The following is a 20,494-nucleotide window of genomic DNA, read 5'->3' on the forward strand; positions in this document are numbered from 1 at the left end:
TGCAGACCCAGGGCACAACCCTTGAAGGCCTTATTTCAAAACACAGAGGAAAATCACCCCCGGATTCAGCTGATTTCATAAATAAGTTAAAAAAAAAAGAAAAACAAATATATGAAATGAAAATTGACTCCACTGGCCTAAGCTTTTACTGTTAGTCTCCAGGCAAAAACACCCAGAAGAATGACCTCTTCCCAACTCCCTCCAGGCCTTTAAATTGAAAACTGAATGGCTCTCCAAATCAGGCCTCCCCCGCCTCTCTCCGGCCCCACGGAATCTGGAGGCTTCAGGGGCATCTTGGGTTTTCAGTGCTTTTTGGCGGATTGTACCATGCTTGTCCTCCCGCCAGAGCTGGGGCTGTTTCTGCTCCCAGCGCCTGGGCTGACCCTGGCTGGTTGTGGCCCGCACACGAGGGGTCTGGCCTCACCCTTGCCCCGAGCCCAGCCCTTGAGGAGTCTTCCTGCCCCTCCAGAGGCTGCTGCTGTCCCGAGAGCACACCCAGGCTCCCTGCTGGAGGCTGGTGCCGGGTGTCCCAGGCAGACCAGCAGAAGCAGCGCCCACTGATGGCCGTGGTCTGCAGAGCTGAGACGTGCCCCAGCCGAGCCTCGCCCAGAGCACTGGCTCCCGGAACTGGAATCTCAAGCAGCAGCCTCCATGCAAGCAGCCAGCTTTCAGTGCTGTGTTTTGCATAAACCCATGGCCACAAGTCGTGGGCGGTGCTGTCCCCGTGTGAGGGCCGTGGCCAGCACACGGAAGTGGTCGACCTTCCACTGCAGTGGTCGGTGATGGGCCCTCCCTCAGGCCCCCGAGTCTCCTCCTCTGCCACCAGACCCTGGTCCCTGTGGCCATCAGTGGAGGGGGGGTCATGACCAGCAGGTCAGGGCTCCCAGGTGCCTCTTTTCTACGACGCTGCCCCTGTTGGATCGGCTGGCCCTCTGCTGTATAGCGGTTGAGTGTCTTGATCGTCACTAGCGAGCGTGAGTGGGTGCCGTGTGCAAGGCGACTGGCGGTGTCCTGCTGGGCTGGCCCCCCGCTCTGGCCTGGGGGGTCCCCACACCCCCTGAACCCAGGCCCTCGTCCCCCTCCCATGTTCTATGAGGTAGCTCACATATGAGACAAAGGACAGGATCCCCCGCCCTAAAGGAAGCCCCTCACACGGGTGGGGCGCAGGGGTGGAGGCAGGCTTCTCGGGGGTCTCCTGTGTCCCCCGGAGCCTGGGGGTTGGAGCTGGAGTCGTGCTGCTAGGCTGCGGCTCCAGGCCTCGCTCCCCCATCTGAGCAGGGCCGACACCTCTGTCCCCCGAGCTCGGGCGTGGGGCTCCCTGCGGATGGAGAACTGCCTGACCTTGAAGGGACGCGGGCGATGAGGCAGGTCCGCTGATGGTGATGAGCCAGCAGGTGGAATCTGCCTCGATCCCTCGACTGTCCCGCCCTCACTTTCTCTGGGCTCCTGGCCCTCTAGCACCATTGTGCCCGGAGGGTCCGCCCAGTCCTCCGGACCCTGAGGCCTGCGTGGAGGCGGCTCTCCCGCGTTTTCTCGAAGCCCCTTCCGCACACTCGCCGCCCACGGGTGCTGTCTTTCCGCAGTGGCTGTGAGCTGCCCTTAGCATTGCCTTTTCATCCTGGTTTCCCTGGTCATCCCCCTTTCTCCACGTCGTGAAGCAGCACGGGGCTCTCAGCATGCTTCCCACCCTCCCCGCCTTAGGCCGTGATTATTCCTTGCTTCGATTTGGACACACAGGAGCAAGCCTGGCCCCTTCTAACCCTGGTGTGTGTGTGCATGTCTGTGTGAGCGTGCATGTGTGAGCATGAGTGTGTGTGAGCGTGTGTGTGAGTGTGCATGTATGTGAGTGTGCGTGTGTGTGAGCGTGTGTGAGTGTGCATGTATGTGTGCGTGTGTGAGAGTGCATGTGTGAGCGTGCGTGTGTGTGTGAGTGTGCACGTGAGTGTGCATGTGTGAGTGTGCGTGTGTGAGCATGCATGTGTGTGAGCGTGCGTGTGTGCATAAGTGAATTTGCATCCATATTCCATTCCCGCTGGTGTCCCACCAGCTAACCATCATCTCATGTTTTGCTTACTGTAAGCTTGGCTTAGGAGGGTGACTGACTTTTGGAGTAACAATCTGATTTCTGCAGGAGAAAAGATGCTTCCGTTTTGCAGTGCTGCCTCCTCCAGCCCCCCTGAGATCGTCGCCGCATCCTCCCTTCCCCCCCCCGGCCCCTCCATCCCTGGTCCCCACCAGCTCACCGACCTCCCCCAGCCCGTCACCTCTCAGCTGTCTGTGTCGCCTCCTGTCCTCGCCTGTGTCTGCCTGTATGGGACTCTCGTCTCTCTTCGCCTCTTCCTTCTGCATCATCAGCGCCTCCATCTCCCTGGGCTTTGTATCTTATCTAGGTTTTTCTTTTTTTTCTTGGGAAAAGAAAACGCCTGTAGCTGGTCTTGATGCCCCAGCTGGTTGTTTTCAGAGGGGACATATATTTAGTATAAGGAGATTCAGACCCAGGTGTGACCTGCAGGATCAGGCGTGTCCAAGACTAGGGTGTTTCTGGAGAAGATGAGGCCTGGTGATAATCTGGACCACACCCTGCCTCTCGGGGAGGGAGGCTCGAGGGGGATGCTCTGCGCTCAAGTCCCTCTGGGTGAAACAAGTGAGGAAACACACAGTGCAGCCTGACATCCCTGGGGCCCAGCCCTGGAGCAGGGCCCTGAGACGAGCCTCGAGGGGACACGTGGACCATCTCCCCATGGAAGAGGCCTGGCTGTGGGTGTGCCCGGGCTGCAGGGCCAGGCTCAAGGTGGGCTGTGTCTGCCGAGGCCGCCGCTCCCAGCCCTGCTCCCGGACAGAACACTCACTGCGCCCGCAGCTGGGGCCAATCCACACAGCTCCAGGGAGCCCTGTCCTCATGCCAAACCAGACCCCACAGTCAGACGCTGACCCCTCCCTCCTTTCCCTGAAGCCTGTGGGCACCTCTGGGAAGCTTGATCTGACCTCAGCTGGAGCCGCTCTCTCCCCTGCCCCTTGGCCAGCATGGCCTCCCCCTCCCTCTGGACCAGTTGCCTTCTCCTCCTGCTGGGGCTGGCTCCCCCCACCCTGGCCTGCCTGGACACCCAGGCAGAGGCCGCCCACCATCTGTGGCCCGAGTGAGGCCACAGGAACCTTAAGACCCAGCGTGTGTGCTAAGTCACTTCCGTCGTGTCTGACTCTTTGAGACACTATGGACTGTACCCTTGAGAGTCCCTTGGACTGCAAGGAGATCCAACCAGTCCATCTTAAAGGAGATCAGTCCTGGGTGTTCACTGGAAGGACTGATGCTGAAGCTGAAGCTCCAATACTTTGGCCACCTGATGCGAAGAGCTGACTCACTGAAAAAGACCCTGATGCTGGGAAAGGAGGGGAAGGGGACGACCGAGGATGAGATGGTTGGATGGCATCATCAACTCGATGGACATGAGTTTGAGAAGACTGTGGGAGTTGGTGATGGACAGGGAGGCCTGGTGAGCTGCGGTCTATGGGGGCTGCAAAGAGCTGGACAGGGCTGAGCAACTGAACTGAACTGGACTGTAGCCCACCAGGCTCCTCTGTCCATGGGATTCTCCAGGTAGGAATACTGGAGTATTTGGGGGCATGGGGCTCCCTTTGGGGTGAGAGGGTGCAGCTGGCCTTTGAACTTGTTGATGGCCATGGTCCAGCACGACCTGAAAAGCCTTGGAGGTCATAACGCTCATCCCTGGAGCAACACTTCTGGATCAAGCATCCAAGTCCAGAAGGATTTTAACTTGAGATTGCCTGCATGAGGCAATTTGTCCTTTGGGTTGAGTCTGGCTTGTTTCCTTGCTGTTTTATATATGGAAATAGAGGCTGAAATGGCTCATACCCATCTGGATTCTAATTTTTAGATGTGCATTGATTGTAAGAACTTGTGAGCCAAGCACATGAGGCCAGTCTCTATTTTTTGATAATCAGAAGAGGGGAAAAAAGAGGAGTGTAGAGGGGGGAGGAAATTGAGAGCGTCTGGATTGTAATTTTGAAACATGAAGTAGAATAAGATAAAAACTGGACAGTGATAAAAAATGGAAAGTGATTCTTATCCTGGTGTGGCTCGGTGGGTAAAGAATGTGCCTGCAAGGCAGGAGACACAGGAGATAGCTGTTTGATCCCTGGGTTGGGAAGATTCCCTGGAGAGGGAAATGGCAACCCACTCCAGTACTCCTGCCTGGAGAATCCCATGGACAGAAGAGCCTGGTGGGCTACAGGCCACGGGGTTGCACAGAGTCAGACACGACTGAATGACTACACAGTTTTTAGATTTTCTTCTTGAGCAGTGGATGGCCATCAAGTTAAAGGCAGCGTCCCCTGCTCCTTAAACATCCAGTGACAACAGAGAGTCTCCTCTGACGCCGTCAGGCTTCGGGGAAATGTCTTCGTGAGGCCCTCAGAGCCGTGGAGGAAACCTGAGAAATCCATGTCAGATTCCACCAATGGTGCGCATGCCGGCCACCCAGGGCTGAGCTCACGGGTGAGCTTTTCCCGCTTGAACAGTGTGGTTCTTCCGCTTCCGTGGCCTCCTGACTTAGACTCTGATCCAGAGCTCTGCTTCTCGGGGGACTGGCCTTGGCCTCAAGGACGAAGCCTGAGGACAAGGTGTCACGGGTCATTCGGGGCCCGGGAGACCTGATGAGACTTCCCGGAGCTGGGACCACACAGTCGTTGATTTCAGACGGTTGCAGGCCTGATCACGGGGGAGGCGCTCTCTCGCTGGGCAGGGCTCCTGTATGTTCATGGCTGGACCCCAGCGGTCGGCTGGAAGTCTTCAGGCGAGCGGGATCTCATGTGTCCGGATGATGACGAGGGAGGCAGGAAACGGACTCAGCGCAGCTGAAGGTGAAGAGAAAGTGTCGGAATCTCAGTTGTGTCTGACTCTGCGACCCCATGGACTGTACCTGCCAGGCTCCTCTGTCCATGGGGTTTTCCAGGTGGGAATACTGGAGTGGGATGCCCTTTCCTTCCCCAGGGGATCTTCCTGACCAGGAATTGCACCCCAGTCTCCTGCATTGCAGGCAGATTCCTTACTGTCTGAGCCTCCAGGGAATCCTCCCAGTATAGCTGAAAGACGTTGTAAAGGTGGGTGGGCTGCATGGTTCTAAAGGTGCCGTTCTCTCTGGTGAACAAGCTCGGAGCCCCGAATCCACGGTCACCCTCCCTGCTGACGTGAGTTCCTAGCATGTGACCTTGGCTGACGTGTGATGAAACTCTGGGGTTCTGGCCCTGATGACTCTCAGTGAGTCATGAGTAATGTTCATGGCGTCTCGTGCTAATACTTACTCAAGCTCCTACTGTGTGCAGTTGCATGAAGCCAGGACAGGTGAGCGGCCCTGCTGATCTTCGAGGAGATCGGAGGTTATGGAGAGACTGAGAAACTGGCCCCCGAGCAAGGGGCGGGTCTGCCTGACGCCCAAACTGGACCTTCGCTGGCTTTGTGGACGCTGCCACAACCCGGCGAAAAGCTTCGTTGTCAACCTTCCCTGTCTTTACTTTTCTCTTTTTACTCAAAAAACCCCATGTATTTGGAAAGTAAGTCTCCACTTTTAAATGACGGGTGTATCTAAGAAGCCATAAATAAGGAAAATTAGAAAATATTTGTAACAGAAGAAAAATGAAAAGACAGTTGACCAGAATTTGTTGCATGCAGCCGAAGCTGCTCAGTGCAACTAAATACCATGTGGAATCTTGAATAAGGTATGAAAGCAAATAATGGACACGAGCATAAAATTTTGTGAAATCTGAACAAAATCTGTTCTTTAGTTAATACCGGATCACATGTCAATTTCCTTATTATTATTATTTTTTTACAACATGGTATTTCTTTATATTTTCAGAATTGGATTAGAAGTTTCAAGCCTCATTCAAATTATTTGAAAAAGAATCATAAGATAGAAAACTTTCTGGTCTTTTAGCAATAATATTGGATGCCATCTCTGTGTTTACTTTTGAAGAGAACGTCATTTCTGTCCATTCTATGGGTTCCTTTTCTCCTGGAAGCTGAGACTTGTTCAAGGTCCAGAAACACTTTTCCTGGTTAAGCCTCGGCAAGCGTACGGGCGGTCACACCCAGCTGGGAGAGCCGCAGCTGCTCAGGGCTCGGAGCCCCGCCCGGGCCTGCTCTGCATGCCGGCTCCTTCAGTCCTTCTCCAATCAGCTCAGTGATCATGGCATTTTTCTGACTTGATGAGGATGGGGGTCACCTGGGTGGGAGAGGCCATGCGTAGGCTCCCGGGGCCCTACAAGGGCCGGACCCCAGCCTTCCGCTTCTGAGGACGATTGGCGGCATTATGGTGGTCGTGATGTCACGGCTCCCAGGCCCCCGTTGTGAGGCGCTGGCCCCTGGGGGGTGGGCCCCCAGGCCGGCCCCGGGGCCGCTGCAGGCCTGGCCGTGGCCAGACGTGTCCCCTGGCTTGCAGGCTGCTGCTCTGTCCCCCTTGGGGTGTCTCTGAAGCCCCGCGGCCTGCGCCTGGAGCTGGTGAATGGCAGACACTCACTGGCAGACCTCGGTGGGCTGCAGACTGACGTCTCTGTCCCGGCTCTCACTGGGCCTCCGTTCGCTCAGGCCGTCACGGCAGCACACGGCCGGGCGGCTTAAACACAGGTGTGGCGTCCTCCCAGCTCTCGAGGCCGGAGGTGCCGGGGGCTGGCTCCTCCTGAGGCCTCTCCCCGGCTCGCAGGCAGCCGCCCGCCAGCCGTGTCCTCACAGGCCTTCCCTTGGCTTGTGCGCTGAGAGGCAAAGTTCTCTCTTCCTCTTCTTAGGAGGCCCCCAGTCCTGAAGGTCTGGGCCCCATCCTTCTGACATTGGCCACCAGGCTCCTCTGTCCATGGAATTCTGCAGGCAAGCATACTGGAGAGGGTTGCCATTCCCTTCTCCAGGGGATCTTTCTGAACCAGGGATTGAACCCGCGTCTCTGGCATTGCAGGCAGATTCCTTGCTGTCTGAGCCATCTATGAAGCCCTTCTGACCTCACATGACCTTTTAGCTCCTAAAAGGTCCATCTCCAAGTACAGTCACAGCAGGGTTGGGGCGTCAATACTTGCATTTTGGGGGAAAAAGTTCAGTTTTTAGCTTTCTGGACTCAACTGCAAACGGCCTTATGTCCAAAAAGGAACAGTGAAGGTGATTGTCATCCGTGACTCTGTGTCTGTGAATTCGCCTATTGGCTCACATTTATTTGTAACCTCAGAGCCATACACGTGGTCCTTTTCAGGTCTCTCACGGATGGACGTGTGCAGGGTGGCAAAAAATATGTATCAATCAACGTACGTGTCCCCAGCTCAGGTCAGATGAGACGGTAGCTGATTCTTGTTTTGGTTTTCTCACTGTAACCATGTGGCCTTTGCATAGCCTTAGAGCCACATGTTTCAAGTTTTTGTGGGTTTTGGGTGATTTTTGCTGTCTTAAATGGCCCCAGGCACAATGCTGGAGTGAGCATGGTGTTCCAAAGTCTGAGAAGCCTTTCTGTGCCTCCTGGGGACAGTACGGTCATTAGAGGAGCCTCCCTCAGGCCCAGGTCACAGGCTGCTGGCTGCAGGCTCCGTGTGAACGAGCATCAATATGTATCCTGTAAGGTGTCTTTAACAGAACACACACAAAACAAGGTCACATGCTGATGGGTTGGTGGACGTGTTGTGGCCAGAAGTTGGCCAGACCTCCCTGTTCGTCCCCAGGAACCATGGTCAGCATTTGCTAATTCAGAGTTCACGGTGACTTAACAGGACACAATTACTGTGAACGTTTGACCTTAGGTCTTAAAGTCAGGAAACCCTGAGGAAGGTGCCACTGGAATTAGTTATCTGGACTTTTGTTGTCAACCGAGTTCCTAATGCTCAGGTATTAGTAGGCACATGAGTGCTTGGTGGAAGCTCGGCTTTTTAATTATTAGCTTTGACATCATCAACCTCCACTGTTGGTGGTCAGACATGGTGATGATGGGAAGGTCATGGAAAATGACTTATTACAAGTGGAAACCCTCACTCCTACTGGACAGGGAGGCTCGGAAGCCTGACTCGGAGAGAAGAGAGAAAACCCTTGTATTCCGTGTTGAGTTCAATAGTCTTTGAAAAGTGTGGTGGCCAATGGGGGGTTGTGTTACTCTCTGGTTAATTTGTTCTAAAGTATCAATACTGTTTTCCAGTAAAACATTGAGCATGACACGTTCTTTACCTGTAAACTGGACCATGTCAGGTAGACAAGCAAGTGAAGGGGCTGGCTTGCTGACTGGCCAGCAGATTTCTAGGGGCATCTGCTCGGTTTTCGCTGGTCCGATCCCACCCGAGGCATCCACGTGAGCCGGCCGTGCCCCAGCACCTCCAGAGCCAAGTTATCATGCCGCAGACTCTATTTGCATAATGTCAAGCACAGGTTTCTTTGGCAATCCTGCCAGCTTAGGCGTTATTACTCGAATTTTAATGGAAAGAGTGCTGTGCATGTGGAGAGAGACGTTTTAGCGACAACAACCTGAGTTATTTAAACATTTGCCTCCAAACCACTTTCGTGGGCCACTGAGCCCTTGCAAACTTCCCGTGTCCCCGGGGGATGGAAGCAACAAGCCCACAGACCCGCGCCCTCCAGGGCAGCCCCAGGGTGGACGGCCCCTCTCGGAGCAGGCGTCCAGCCTCCAGGACACCGGGCCATTGTTCCCAGCCGAGAGTCTTTTCCGTTTTAAATGATGAAGGTGGACAAATATTCCGGGGTGTGTGGGGGTGAGCATTCTCCCCCACAGAGCTTGAATCACAGCTCTACGTGTTAAGAGCACATGGAGCCTCTTCCTGGCCACCCAGCCGCCCTCCGCTTCAGCCTGAGAGGCGACAATGTCTGCCTGAACTCTGTCCCTGGGTGTGTGTTTTTGGAGCAGGCTGGGGTGACATTCAGCCTCTGCACTCGTTTTTATGATAATTCCAAGTAAATTGTGGTGCAATAAACTCTTCAAGCCTGTCTTTCTTGTGAAAGCCGTGAATCAATCAGCTGTGGCTTTTTTGGGGGCTTTTCAATGTATGGTGATCATTTAGATTTGACGTGTATTGTGAGACCTGGGCTCGCCTCCTCTCTCTGGTCTGTCATTAATTCCAGCCTCTGCTATTCTGAAGTACAGTGAAGGATGGCTGAGAAATCATTGCCCTCTTCAGCTCCGTGGTTGCGCAAAATAGCAGCGCAATAATTTTTTGTCAATGTTTTACTCTAAAAGCTTTCTACGTCAGTTTTGAAAAGGAAGCAATAAAGCCCATTCAATGGTATGAATAAAAATCCTTTGAGGGTTAGGAGCAGAGCGTCTTTTCTTCAGCTGGTAATCAAATTGGAGCTAAAATGAAATTGAGTTTTCTTATGAAAATAGCCTTTGTTGCTGGGAAGGCTGGTAATTCATAAACAATAACCTGCTCTTTTGTGTGGATAATAATATATTCATGTTCTTTCAATAGGGTAAAAGCCAGACCTAGTGCATTATGGTACAGTAAAAGCAGCAGCAGGAGCCGGCGGGAGCCATCCAAGGCGGAGACGCCGCGCGGTGCCCAGCTCTCGGAAGCCTCCAGAAACGGCCCTCCGCTCGACTTGCTTGTTGGTTTGCTGCTGCCGCACAGCATCTGGCTCCTCGTGGACGGGCTCCAGCTGTGCCCATCGCCGCCACGGCCGCGGCAGCCGGGAGACCCTGCCTGCCGCCCCCGACGCCTGGGCTGCTCCGAGCCGCCTCGCGGCCCCACGAGGACGGGAGCCCGGACCAGACAGCAGCTGGACGTCTGCGCGGGAGGTAGGCGCTGGTCCCCCCTGCAGGAGGGGGTGTCCTGGGGGGGGTGGGGGCACCGCGGGCCAGGCCTCTTCTGCTGAGCGCTGGGGCTGGAGGCAGAGGGTCTGGTCGTCTGAACTGCAGTGGCCGCCGCTGGGTCGGGGGCTCCCGGGGGCCACAGAGGCTCTGCCCTGGATCCGGCATGGAGGGAGCCGGGCCGGGTATGCTGGCCAGCGGGCCGAGCTGGGGCCTGCTAGGGCACAGTGTGAGCGGAGGGAGAGGGCTGACTCTTGGGGGCAGGAGGGCCCTGCAGCTGGATCGGCACTCACATCACTCTTGCTACCTGGGCAGCCGGGACTTGCGCTGTCTCAAGTTGCTGAAAAGTTCTGTTCGGGGGATTGCAAAAACGTGTGCCAGCCCCACCCTCGGTGTTGGCTGGGTTTGTGGAGACAACCCTGGGGCTCCCAGATCCAGACTGGGGTGCTGGGGGGTGCTGGGCCAGCCAGGGAGGGAGATGCTCCCTGGAGGTCACTTTCTGCCCCCCTTCCCCAGGGACTGTGAGCACGTCCCTGCTGCTAGCATGCCCTCACTGTCCCCCGGGAATCGTTCCTGGCTGCTTTTGAAGTTCCAGTGTCTGGCTCTGAGGATGGTTCCGGGACAGAGGAAGAAAGGAGAGCCGTCTGGGTGCTGAGAGCGTACAGGCTGGCGCGGGCAGAGTCTGCCCTGGTTGGAACAAAGTCCTTCTTCTCGCTGGGTTTTCACTGTGTGCTGGATGGTGGCAGTCTTACTCTGGGTTACCTTTATTTTGGGGTGAGGATCCCACGGAATAACAAGGATCTTTTGGCTTGCCTGAGGGCTCTGCAGACTCCATCCTGGGTTCAGAGCTGGCAAAGGGAGACACTGAAATGAGACCGTGGTGTGTGATTTTAAACTACTAAACTTTGCATTTCGGGGAAACTGAATCAATAAACCCTGAGCCTGCCTCACAGAAACGAACAGAAAACGTGAGCAGCGTGGGGTATCATTAGCTCTGAGATAAGGCAGGGGTGTGTGCTAGGTTCAGGGCTGGCTAACAGGTATTTTTGCCTTGTTTTGGTGTTTTAATGATGAAATTGTGTGCTTAACAAAAGGAACTTTTAAAGGCACAGTGGAAGCTGACAGTTGGGATAATATATGTCATTATCCAATTAGTTTACAGGGACGTATGTTTTCGTGCTTTCCTTAACACACCTCGATGCGTTTCAGCTCTAACAAACATTACTTTTCTTTGAAGTCTTTCAAAATGAGGATTCTAATTGTATGTATTTTATTCTGCTGCGGTTAGTGTTCTGTGCTTTTCAATATCATGAGCAGCTAAGTAAATTCTGATTTTAAAATCTCTTTCACATGGGTTTTGGGGGAATAAACGCCAGGGTTCTTCTGGCTTTTATTATGTACTTCGCCAGAGAAACCCTCACAAGTTCCTTCTTACTTTCTCCCGCTGACAGCTGCATCTAGTGGGGCTTTATTCTTAATGCTAAACTTAAATTGATGCAAAAGAAAAGATTGCTAATTGTCAAAGAATTAGCTTTCGACTTATGCAAAGGAAATGATAAGGAAAAGTTCATGGTGTATTTCCACTGTGGGAGACACGGTGAAGAAAGAGATTTTATTCATGACATAAACTATTGATCACGTATCACAGCATGTTTTCAACCTGAAAACTCTTGATTTCCTGCGTTTTAACTATTTGGTGGCCTTGATATATCTTCTCTGTAATTCCTGTTGTACCTGTGTGGCTTTGTTCTCTCCACCTGAGAGGCGCCTGCTGAGAGTGGGGAGTGGGGGGCCTGGCCACCCAGCGGGTAGGCTCCTGGGCCCTGGCCTTGAGCCTGGTTTCTCTCCAGTTACTTAAAAACGAGAAAAGCAAGTGATCTGTCTCGCCCCCGCCTCTGCGGCCACTGTGTCTCCTCCATGCCCCCCTCGAAGGACGCTCGCTGTCAGGCGGGCAAGTCACAGGGGCGCCCCGGGCACTGCGGGCAGCCCAGCCCCTCCCCTGCCCGGGGCACCTAAGCCGAGCCTGATGGACATCTGGCCCAAGAGGGCCTTCGGGCAGGAGGCGGAGGCCAGGTGTCCCAAGAGGGGTGGGCGCCAGGTGTCTTCTGGGCCCCCTAGGACGCAGCAGAGTGAAGGCGCCCTCCCCCACACCGGATGGGGTCACCGGGGCCAGGCCGCTCTGGCCACCGCAGTCTGGGCTCTGGCTTCGCCTCGGGCCACGGAGCCACCTGCCCGGGGGCCCCGTGTCAGCTTCGAGCGCCGGGCGGAGCGCCCTTCACTTCCTTCTGAGCGCTCGGCCCCCGGGGTGGGGGAGTGAGCGGCTGAGGGGCTCGGGGGCTGGTCAAAGCCCTTCTCGCGGAGCTCGGGCAGGTCAGGCCCCACACCTGTCCCCGGCGGCGGCAGGGGTCCCGCTGGAGGCCCGCCAGCTCCTCCCCAGGAGCCGCTCCAGCTCCCGCATCACGGTCGTGATGCCTCCATCCTGCCTCGCGTGGCGATGCGGAGTCTCCGGTCTCCCGGCGGGAGAACCACCAGGGTCGTGTCCACCTCAGCCTCAAGGCCCCGACTCGCTGGGGCTGCCTCCTGACCAGCTTCCTTGGTTTCCATGGAGACAGGGAGCCCGGCATCCCCACGCCCATGGGAGCTCACCCGGAACCCAGGTGCTAGCTCACTGTGGACGATCCCACCTCACTCTGGGCAGATGGCTGGATTCTGGGCTGGGAGACCCCACGGCCTGGTCCCATCACGCGGTTTCTGCCAGGCGTGAGATGAGTTAGTTTCCTCTGACGGTGTTTTAGAAACTGTAAGTTGACTAAGAAGGTGGAGGACGGGGAACGAAGGCGGGGCGGGGGGTCCACCGCGGAAGGGTCAGTGGCCGGCATGACCGGCCCTGTCCACACACGTGACCTAACACAGGCGGATGGATTCTGCACGTGAGGAGGCACATGACCCGGATTTACACTGAGGCGAATGTCGATGGGCTCCTCCCGTCAGCACCGTTTCAGCCTTTTAATTCTGGATTGTCAAGTGGCTTGGGGTCCCCTGGGCCATACTAGGTTTTCCACAAGGCAAAGAAGTATATGTTCATCTGTAATGGGGATGTTTGAATGTATATTTTTTATTTTTCAGGGAATCAGAATGTAGATGAAACAAATGAGCTTTGATCATTAGAAAAAGAGAAAAGTAACAGTTGGGTTAAAAAAATAGGCACTCCGTTTTTAGGACTGGCAGCCTGTGTCAGCCATTTCAAAGGGCATCATGCAGACAATTATCTGTCAAGAATTGCACCTCGAGGGTTTCTTTATTTTTTTTTCTGTTTTAGTCTGTGCTACATGACCTTCCTCTCTCTAGAACATTGGGTGAAATGCTTTTCTACCGCTGTATGCAACCACCTTTCCAAGCTCACTGGTCTGGCATGAGGCCGTCATGACTTGGGACATTCCCTTGGGTCTTCTGCTGGGGAAAACTAAGAGATTGCTTGCAGATGGCTGTTTCTTGTTCACGGCAGACACGCAATGTTTTCAGATCTTACTTACACTGTGTTCTTACCCCAAGCACACATCTCAAAAACCTAATGCCTAAATCTCCTCCAGCTGATTCTGACAAACTTCGTAGTACTGAAAGATAAACCTCAAAATATGCAATTTTACATTTTACCTTGGTTTTAGTTTTTCCTTAGTGTATCTTATTCAGAAGGCCATCTGTCAGGTATCTGAGATATTTTATCTTGACAGTGAAGAAATGTCTCTAGCATTCTTTGGAAAGTGTTGGATACATTCTCAAAATATCATGTTTCTTCTTTTTGAAAAATGAAAATATAATGTAAAATATAATAACCTTGACAGTATATTAAAAAGCAGAGACATTAGTTTGCCCACAAAGGTCCATATAGTCAAAGCTATGGTTTTTCCAGTAGTCATGTACAGATGTGAGAGTTGGACCATCAAGAAGTCTGAGCAATGAAGAACTGATGGTTTTGAATTATGGTACTGGAGAAGACTCTTGGGAGTCCCTTGGACTGCAAGGAGATCCAACCAGTCAATCTTAAAGGAAATCAGTTCTGAATATTCATTGGAAGGACTGATGCTGAAGCTCCAATCCTTTGGCCACCTGATGGGAAGAGCCAACTCATTGGAAAAGACCCCAATGCTGGGAAGGATTGAGGGCAAGAGGAAAAGGGGGTTACAAAAGATGAGATGGTTGATAGCATCTTTGACTCAATGGACATGAATTTGAGCAAACTCCAGGAGATAGTGGAGCACAGAGGAGCCTGGTGTGCTGCAGTCCACAGGGTCGAAAAAGTCAGACACAGCTTAGCAACTGAACAACAACAATCAAATATAATATAAAATATAAAAAGATGTAATTATTACATCAAAACTCCTGGCCTTGGGAGAAAGCATTCAGTTGGTGGGGGTCTTAGCATTCTAGAAACATCCTGTGTGTGTTTCCAACACAGAGAACATGTCTTTCCTACACTGTGGTTTTGATGTCCTTTAGACGATGTTTAAGGGCTTACGAGTTTGCTTATTTCTGGAGCTAATAATTGGGATTATTAGAGTTAGTTTTAATTATTTTCTCAGTATTACTTTATAATGAAGTTAATTTTAAAGAAAATGTATAAGGTGTGTTTCATAACATGAATCATCTGTACAATTGGTCTTACTTAAATAACTGTAGTCGAGTTCTGCTGGACAATGTTTTTGCTGTTATTCTTGGGTTTAAAGCACAGATTTTGAAGACGTAACTTTACAGTGAAAGGAACTGAAGGAGGCCCAGCAGTGGCCCCATCACATCTCTGGGTGTCAAGTAAAGACCGTGCTTTGGGCGGTCACCCCGGGCCATGCTCATGCTTAAAAATGGATGGTCATCTTTGCCTGAACACATCTGCTTTTCATCCTCTTGGATTTTGGATCATTGGAATCCACCCACCGCTTCCATTCCTGACCCTGGCTACTTCTCTGAGCCTTATATCCTTCAGCTGAAAATAAATGGGTGACTTGTTCCTGGGGTCATTTAAATCCTTACATCCTTTTTTTCTGGGCTTCCCTGGTGGCTCAGAGGTAAAGACTGTCTGTCAATGCAAGAGACAAGGGTTCGATCCCTGAGTTGGGAAGATCCTCTGGAGAAGGGAATGGCATCCCACTCTAGTATTCTTGCCTGGAGAATCCCATGGACAGAGGAGCCTGGCGGGCTACAGTCCACGGGGTCATAAAGTGTTGGATACGACTTAGTGACTAAGCCACCACCACCATCCTTGATTCCCAGGGTTAAGCGCCCAACAAGCATATAGCCGAGCCCCAGAGCACGCAGGGCTGGCTCCCCATTTTTAGTATTTATGGGGCCAGAGCGAGAGAGCCAAGGCAGCCCCCCCGGGCCATGTGTCTTGGTGTTTCAGCTATAAATCAAGCCACCAAATGTGGGTTCTGCCTCCTTGAGAAAACGCTCTAAGGATCACTGAAGGCCTGGTTTGCATGTAGAAATCTCACCTTCAGGGGCTTGGCAAGGGACCTGGTGGGTTCAGGTAAGTTGGCCCCAGAGCCATGGCCGTGCACACCACTCCTGACCCCTGGACCCGCCGATCCGCACCCCCAAGCAACTGCTGCTTCCCTCCTGGGGAAGGCTGGTCGGGGAAGCGGCCCACACAGGCCCAGGTTGGGGCTCTCGTCCCTCCGCATGCGGGACTCCAAGGTCTTAGCACCTGATGAGGGGTGGGGGCCGATCCAGTGGGTGGATCCCCTGGTCACTGTCCACTGGGGTGGGATTGCCTGGGGGCGACTCGGGCAGCGACCTGTGAGGTGTGGGGGCTCAGGGAGGCGCCCTCCAGCCCTGGTCCAAGGACAGAGGGCTCAGTGGCCCCTGGCTGTGCCCTTCTCAGAACACGGGTCAGGCTGTGGAGGCGTGGGCTGCGTCTCCGTGGGCCAGCACAGCCCAGATATTAGGGTGTGTCAACATTTACTCCACTACTGGCAAGTACTGCCCTCAGCGAGGGCTATTGCTCTTTACAATGGAGCTTAATTCAAGTTAGCCAACAACTGGACTTCGCTGAACCTCAATGGGGCTTCCCAGGTGGTTCCAGTAGTAAAGAACTCGCCTGCCAATGCAGGAGACATAAGAGAAGCAGGTTTCATCTGTGGGTTGTGAAGATCCCCTAGAGGAGGGCATGGCAATCCACTCCAGTATTCTTGCCTGGAGAATCCCAAGGATAGAGGAGCCTGGTGGGCTACAGGCCATACGGTCGCAGAGTCAGACACAACTGCAGCAACTCAGCATGCACAAACTTTAATTAAAACTGGAATTTAGGCCCAATCTGCCCTTAGAGGGTGGACGTACCTTCAGGGGGAGGCAGGATGACAAAGGTGAGGCTCAGGGGTCCCCCTGCCTGGATACAGCAGGCATTGGCCACCCTTGCCTTCTGAAGCCTGGCTCTCCCTGTCTGGGACGATTGGACAATGAGACCCACCCCTCGGGGCCGTCCTGAGGACGCAGTGAGCTAACACTCCTGGTGCTGGTATTCCCAGAGCACAGGAAGAGCTCTCAGTCCACGCTGAGTCTTACTGCTGCCCCTCGGCTTCTACTGTGAACGTCCTTATGTTTTAGCACCTCTGATTTGATGGGTCATGGTAATCAATCTGATCGGCTCTTCAATAATTAGGGAATTATCTGCGGACTTGTTGACTTTCTGAGGAGGGAGGGATAGCTGGATTAATTATTGATGAATATCCATCTCCTAGAATTCTTCTCCCAGAGATGCTCGAGGAAGGAGGAACCACAGTGAGTCTGTTGCGGTTGATGTTGGTCAAATCTCTCAGACTAAGATGTGGGCCAGGCAGCATCTTGAAGCAATAAAGCCTCATAATCACCCCCAGAACACTGGATGTTCAGAAAGACACAAATTGCTGCATTCTGAAAGAGACAAAACATTTTGTCTTCTATTCTGGGCACAAACAGTCTTTACAAAAAGAAGATAATTGACTTGAAATCTCTCACCCTTCCCTTGGAAGGAGATCAGCTCTACTCAGGATCCAGGGTCAAATCCAAACCAAACGTCTTCTCAGAACCGCCGTCTTTCCCGTTACATTTGTAGAACGCCTCTCGCCCTAATTCTCTTCCAGACGCGTGCCGCTCAGGCTGGACCCGAGGGCGGCCCCGGGCCGTCAGCTTTCTTGGGGCGCTATGCCATCCGCGGCCTCGCGCGGCCCTCACCCAGGCGCTCAGCCCCTGCACGGGCTCTCGGGACCTGCGGGCCCTCCTTCTCGCTCCAGAGAGGCAGACCGCGCTCGTCTGCTTTCTGCTCCTGCTGCCCTGGCGTCACCAGACAGCCTGGTTCCTTCCTCCATGGAGCCGGGTTCTGTGACCAAGGATGCTCCAGAAAACAGTCTGTGCAGAGACGAGGAACGGGTGCTCTCTGACGGTACCCGAAGAAGGAGGGTGGTGCCACCTTGAGAATTCTGGGCAAGACTTTGCGGCCGAGCACGGGGCCTAGGCTGCGGGGCGGGTCCTCACGGTGGGGGCGGGTCCTCACGGTGGGGGGCGGGTCCTCACGGTGGGGGCAGGTGCTCACGGTGGGGGGCGGGTCCTCACGGTGGGGGCGGGTCCTCACGGTGGGGGCGGGTCCTCACGGTCGGGGCGGGTCCTCACGGTGGGGGGCGGGTCCTCACGGTGGGGGCGGGTCCTCACGGTGGGGGGCGGGTCCTCACGGTGGGGGCGGGTCCTCACGGTGGGGGGCGGGTCCTCACGGTGGGGGCGGGTCCTCACGGTGGGGGCGGGTCCTCACGGTGGGGGCGGGTCCTCACGGTGGGGGGCGGGTCCTCACGGTGGGGGCGGGTCCTCACGGTGGGGGGCGGGTCCTCACGGTGGGGGCGGGTCCTCACGGTGGGGGCGGGTCCTCACGGTGGGGGCAGGTGCTCACGGTGGGGGCGGGTCCTCACGGTGGGGGCGGGTCCTCACGGTGGGGGCAGGTGCTCACGGTGGGGGCGGGTCCTCACGGTGGGGGCGGGTCCTCACGGTGGGGGCGGGTCCTCACGGTGGGGGCGGGTCCTCACGGTGGTGGGGGGCGGGTCCTCACCAGGTGGCATTCAACCTCTGGGTGTTGGGAAGGTCACCTGGAGGGCATGGAGCCCAGTCTCCTCCTCAGCCCTCTTCCTGCCTACCAGGTGGTCCGTGGGGGCCCTGATGTGACATTAAACACTTATTGTCATATAAAATTCACCCTGTAATCCTTAACTTTCAAAAGGCTACTTTGTGTATAAAGGTAATATAAGCTCGTTAATGCAAATTTTAAAATGCTCAAAAAATAGTAAAAATCACCCAAAAGCAGTTGATCTTAATATCTGATGTGATCCTTATAGTCTCTTTTTTTGACCTGAAATCTCTTTGCTTTCATATGAGAAAATAAAAAAAAAAAAAAACAAAAAAACACCCAACTCATCAGACTATGAATAAGCAGATATTCTATCTGGATCTCTTTGGGCCTGGATTTCCTGAGAGCACAGATCTGCCCTGTGTCTGCTGACCCTCCCTGATCTGTTCTGCATTGAAACATGCTGACCCGTACGGCTGGGTGTACTGACGGAGGGGCCCTCTTGACCGTGCGTGCGTGCTCAGTCGTGTCCAACTCTGTGTGACCCCCTTGACTGTAGCCCACCGGGCTCCTCTGTCCGTGGGATTCTCCAGGCAAGAATGCTGGAGTGGGTTGCCATTTCCTTCTCCAGGGGATCTTCCCGACCCAGGGATCAAACCTGCGTCTCTTACATTGGCAGGCAGGTTTGTTACCACTAGCGCCACCTGGGAAGCCCATAGCCAGAAGGAAAACAGCCTCGCCTGGTGATGAGGACTGAGATTCACACCGAGAGAGCTTCACTCCTTCCACGTGACCTGCCACGATCGTCACTTGCAGATTTGTGTGGTGAATACGTCATCTTTGTAAGAAGACCTGCTTTTGCCTCAGGGGAAAGTGAGGTCACCGTAAACAGATGCAAAAGCTAAAACATGTGGCTACTGACTGTTGGAGCAGGTTATCCACTGGCTGACCCCCTGGACGTGGGCACTCAGACGCCCCCAGCCCTCCCCGGCCTTGGCAGGCAGGCTCTGCCCAGGGTTCCCGCAGTGTAGTCTGGAGACAGCATGGTGTGCCCGAGACCTCTGGTGCTGTGCCTGAACGCCGCTGAGGCCTCGGAAGCCTTTAGGATGCTGGCGGCGGGGCTGCCTGCCTGTCACACCCGCTCCACGGATCCGGGCACCCCCCTTCCTCCCCAGCCCCCATGGGCCGGCCCGGATGAGGACCCTTAAGGAGGAGGCGGGGAGCCCTGGATGGCGCGCTGATGAGGCCACCTCGGGCCTCTGTGCGTCCGGAAGGGACAAGGGCCCGGAGCTGGGGGTCAGAGCCGGTGCCCGAGCTCAGGAGGAGCGAGTCGGGCTGAGCCTTCCCGTCAGGTCTTGGTTATGTTTCTGGCTTGTGGAATTGTTAGCTTCATATCCGTTTAACGTTCATCCTGGGTGCTGGGAGTGTCCTACCCTCTGCCTGCCCCCTCGTGGTAAGGCCTTCTGCTCTGGAGTGTCCCCGGGAAGGAGGACACAGTCTCCCCCCTGGGGACCGGGTCCCTGCATCGGGGGCACCAGCGAGGGGCCTGGCCCTGGTGAGTGTGGTCGCCATCCTCGCGTGCCCTCCCCAGGACACGGCTGTCCCTGGGACTCCGGCTCCATTTGGCCTGAGACCCCTGGGTGTTGTGCCCCATGGTGTCCGCTGACATATATAAAGCTCAGGATTTCTCGTTATGTCTCGAATTCCATGGCAGGGGTGCTGCGACATGAGGAATGCCCCAGGAGGCAGGTTTAGATCTCCTTCAGGTGCAGACACAGAAGCTAGGGCTGGGGTGCTCGTGAGCTCGCTCAGGGTGACCCCGCTGCAGGACAGGAGAGCAGAATGTCAGTCAGGAGAGCAGGAGGTCAGCGCGGACCTCCACCACGTGTGTCAAGGGGCTTTTCGGTCAGTCAGCTTTACAGCACCGTCTTTTATTCAATGCAAATCATCACTATTAGCAACAAATTCTTAAACTGCTGTCATGAACAACAGGCTTGCATCAATGTTTGGAAATGCCCTTCAAAAGCAGAAGCCAGCGCTTAGACGGATGCCAGCATTTGGAACGGATTGCCATCTGCCCCTGCGTTGAACACAGCGCCCTCCTCACAGTTGGTACTGATAACTATTTGCCAGTCTGCATTCTTGCTCGTTGCTTTCCGAGGAAAACAGTAAACATTCAGGACACATGGGGCTAGCGATTTTAAATAGAAGAGATGAGCTGAGGGAGAAAAATGTGCTGCAGCCGTGACTGGGTGTTAGGTCTAGAAAGAGTGGGTACTAGTTCATACTAGCGAGTGAGTGACTACAACTTTGAGGGGAGTGTTATGTATTAAAGACTCTGCATCATCAAGAGTTTTCAAGGGTGTTCATTACCTTCAGCCTGCGATGTATGCTTTTTGTCCACATCAGCAAGAGAATGTACAATTTTAGGCCTCAAGGACAATTCTGGGTTTTCCATGGATGGAATAACCATGAAATTCTTGAGCAACATAAACCAACTGAAGGCAGAATGAGCAAAACATCCCACAGAGTCTCCATTTTTCTCCAACAGTAACATAATTTGAGTAAGGGAATACACTACTAGAGTTCACTTTCCGGACTTGACATAGAAATGAAA

General features: G+C 54.2%; 1 protein-coding gene across 1 annotated transcript; it reads left to right on the forward strand.

The window, feature by feature from the left end:
• The first annotated feature begins 6,326 nt into the window (after nt 1-6,326).
• LOC133049376 (uncharacterized) lies at nt 6,327-20,184 on the forward strand. The gene is made up of 5 exons (XM_061133348.1): nt 6,327-6,385; nt 6,602-6,672; nt 9,302-9,326; nt 9,460-9,785; nt 19,870-20,184. Exons 1-5 carry the CDS (start codon nt 6,327-6,329, stop codon nt 20,070-20,072), a joined length of 684 nt encoding a protein of 227 aa, XP_060989331.1. The 3' UTR covers nt 20,073-20,184.
• The last annotated feature ends 310 nt before the right edge of the window (nt 20,185-20,494 follow it).

Source organism: Dama dama, chromosome 30, assembly GCF_033118175.1.
Source record: "Dama dama isolate Ldn47 chromosome 30, ASM3311817v1, whole genome shotgun sequence".
Classification (NCBI taxonomy): domain Eukaryota; kingdom Metazoa; phylum Chordata; class Mammalia; order Artiodactyla; family Cervidae; genus Dama; species Dama dama.

What these genes read in the sequence shown, in the direction of transcription:
- LOC133049376 (XM_061133348.1), top strand. Translation starts at nt 6,327, where the DNA reads ATGGTGGTCGTGATGTCACGGCTCCCAGGCCCCCGTTGTGAGGCGCTG. An exon ending in CCCAGCTCTCGAGGCCGGAG is followed by an intron (nt 6,673 to 9,301) that starts GTGCCGGGGGCT and finishes TTTGAGGGTTAG; the next exon opens with GAGCAGAGCGTCTTTTCTTC. An exon ending in GCTGGACGTCTGCGCGGGAG is followed by an intron (nt 9,786 to 19,869) that starts GTAGGCGCTGGT and finishes CATGAACAACAG; the next exon opens with GCTTGCATCAATGTTTGGAA.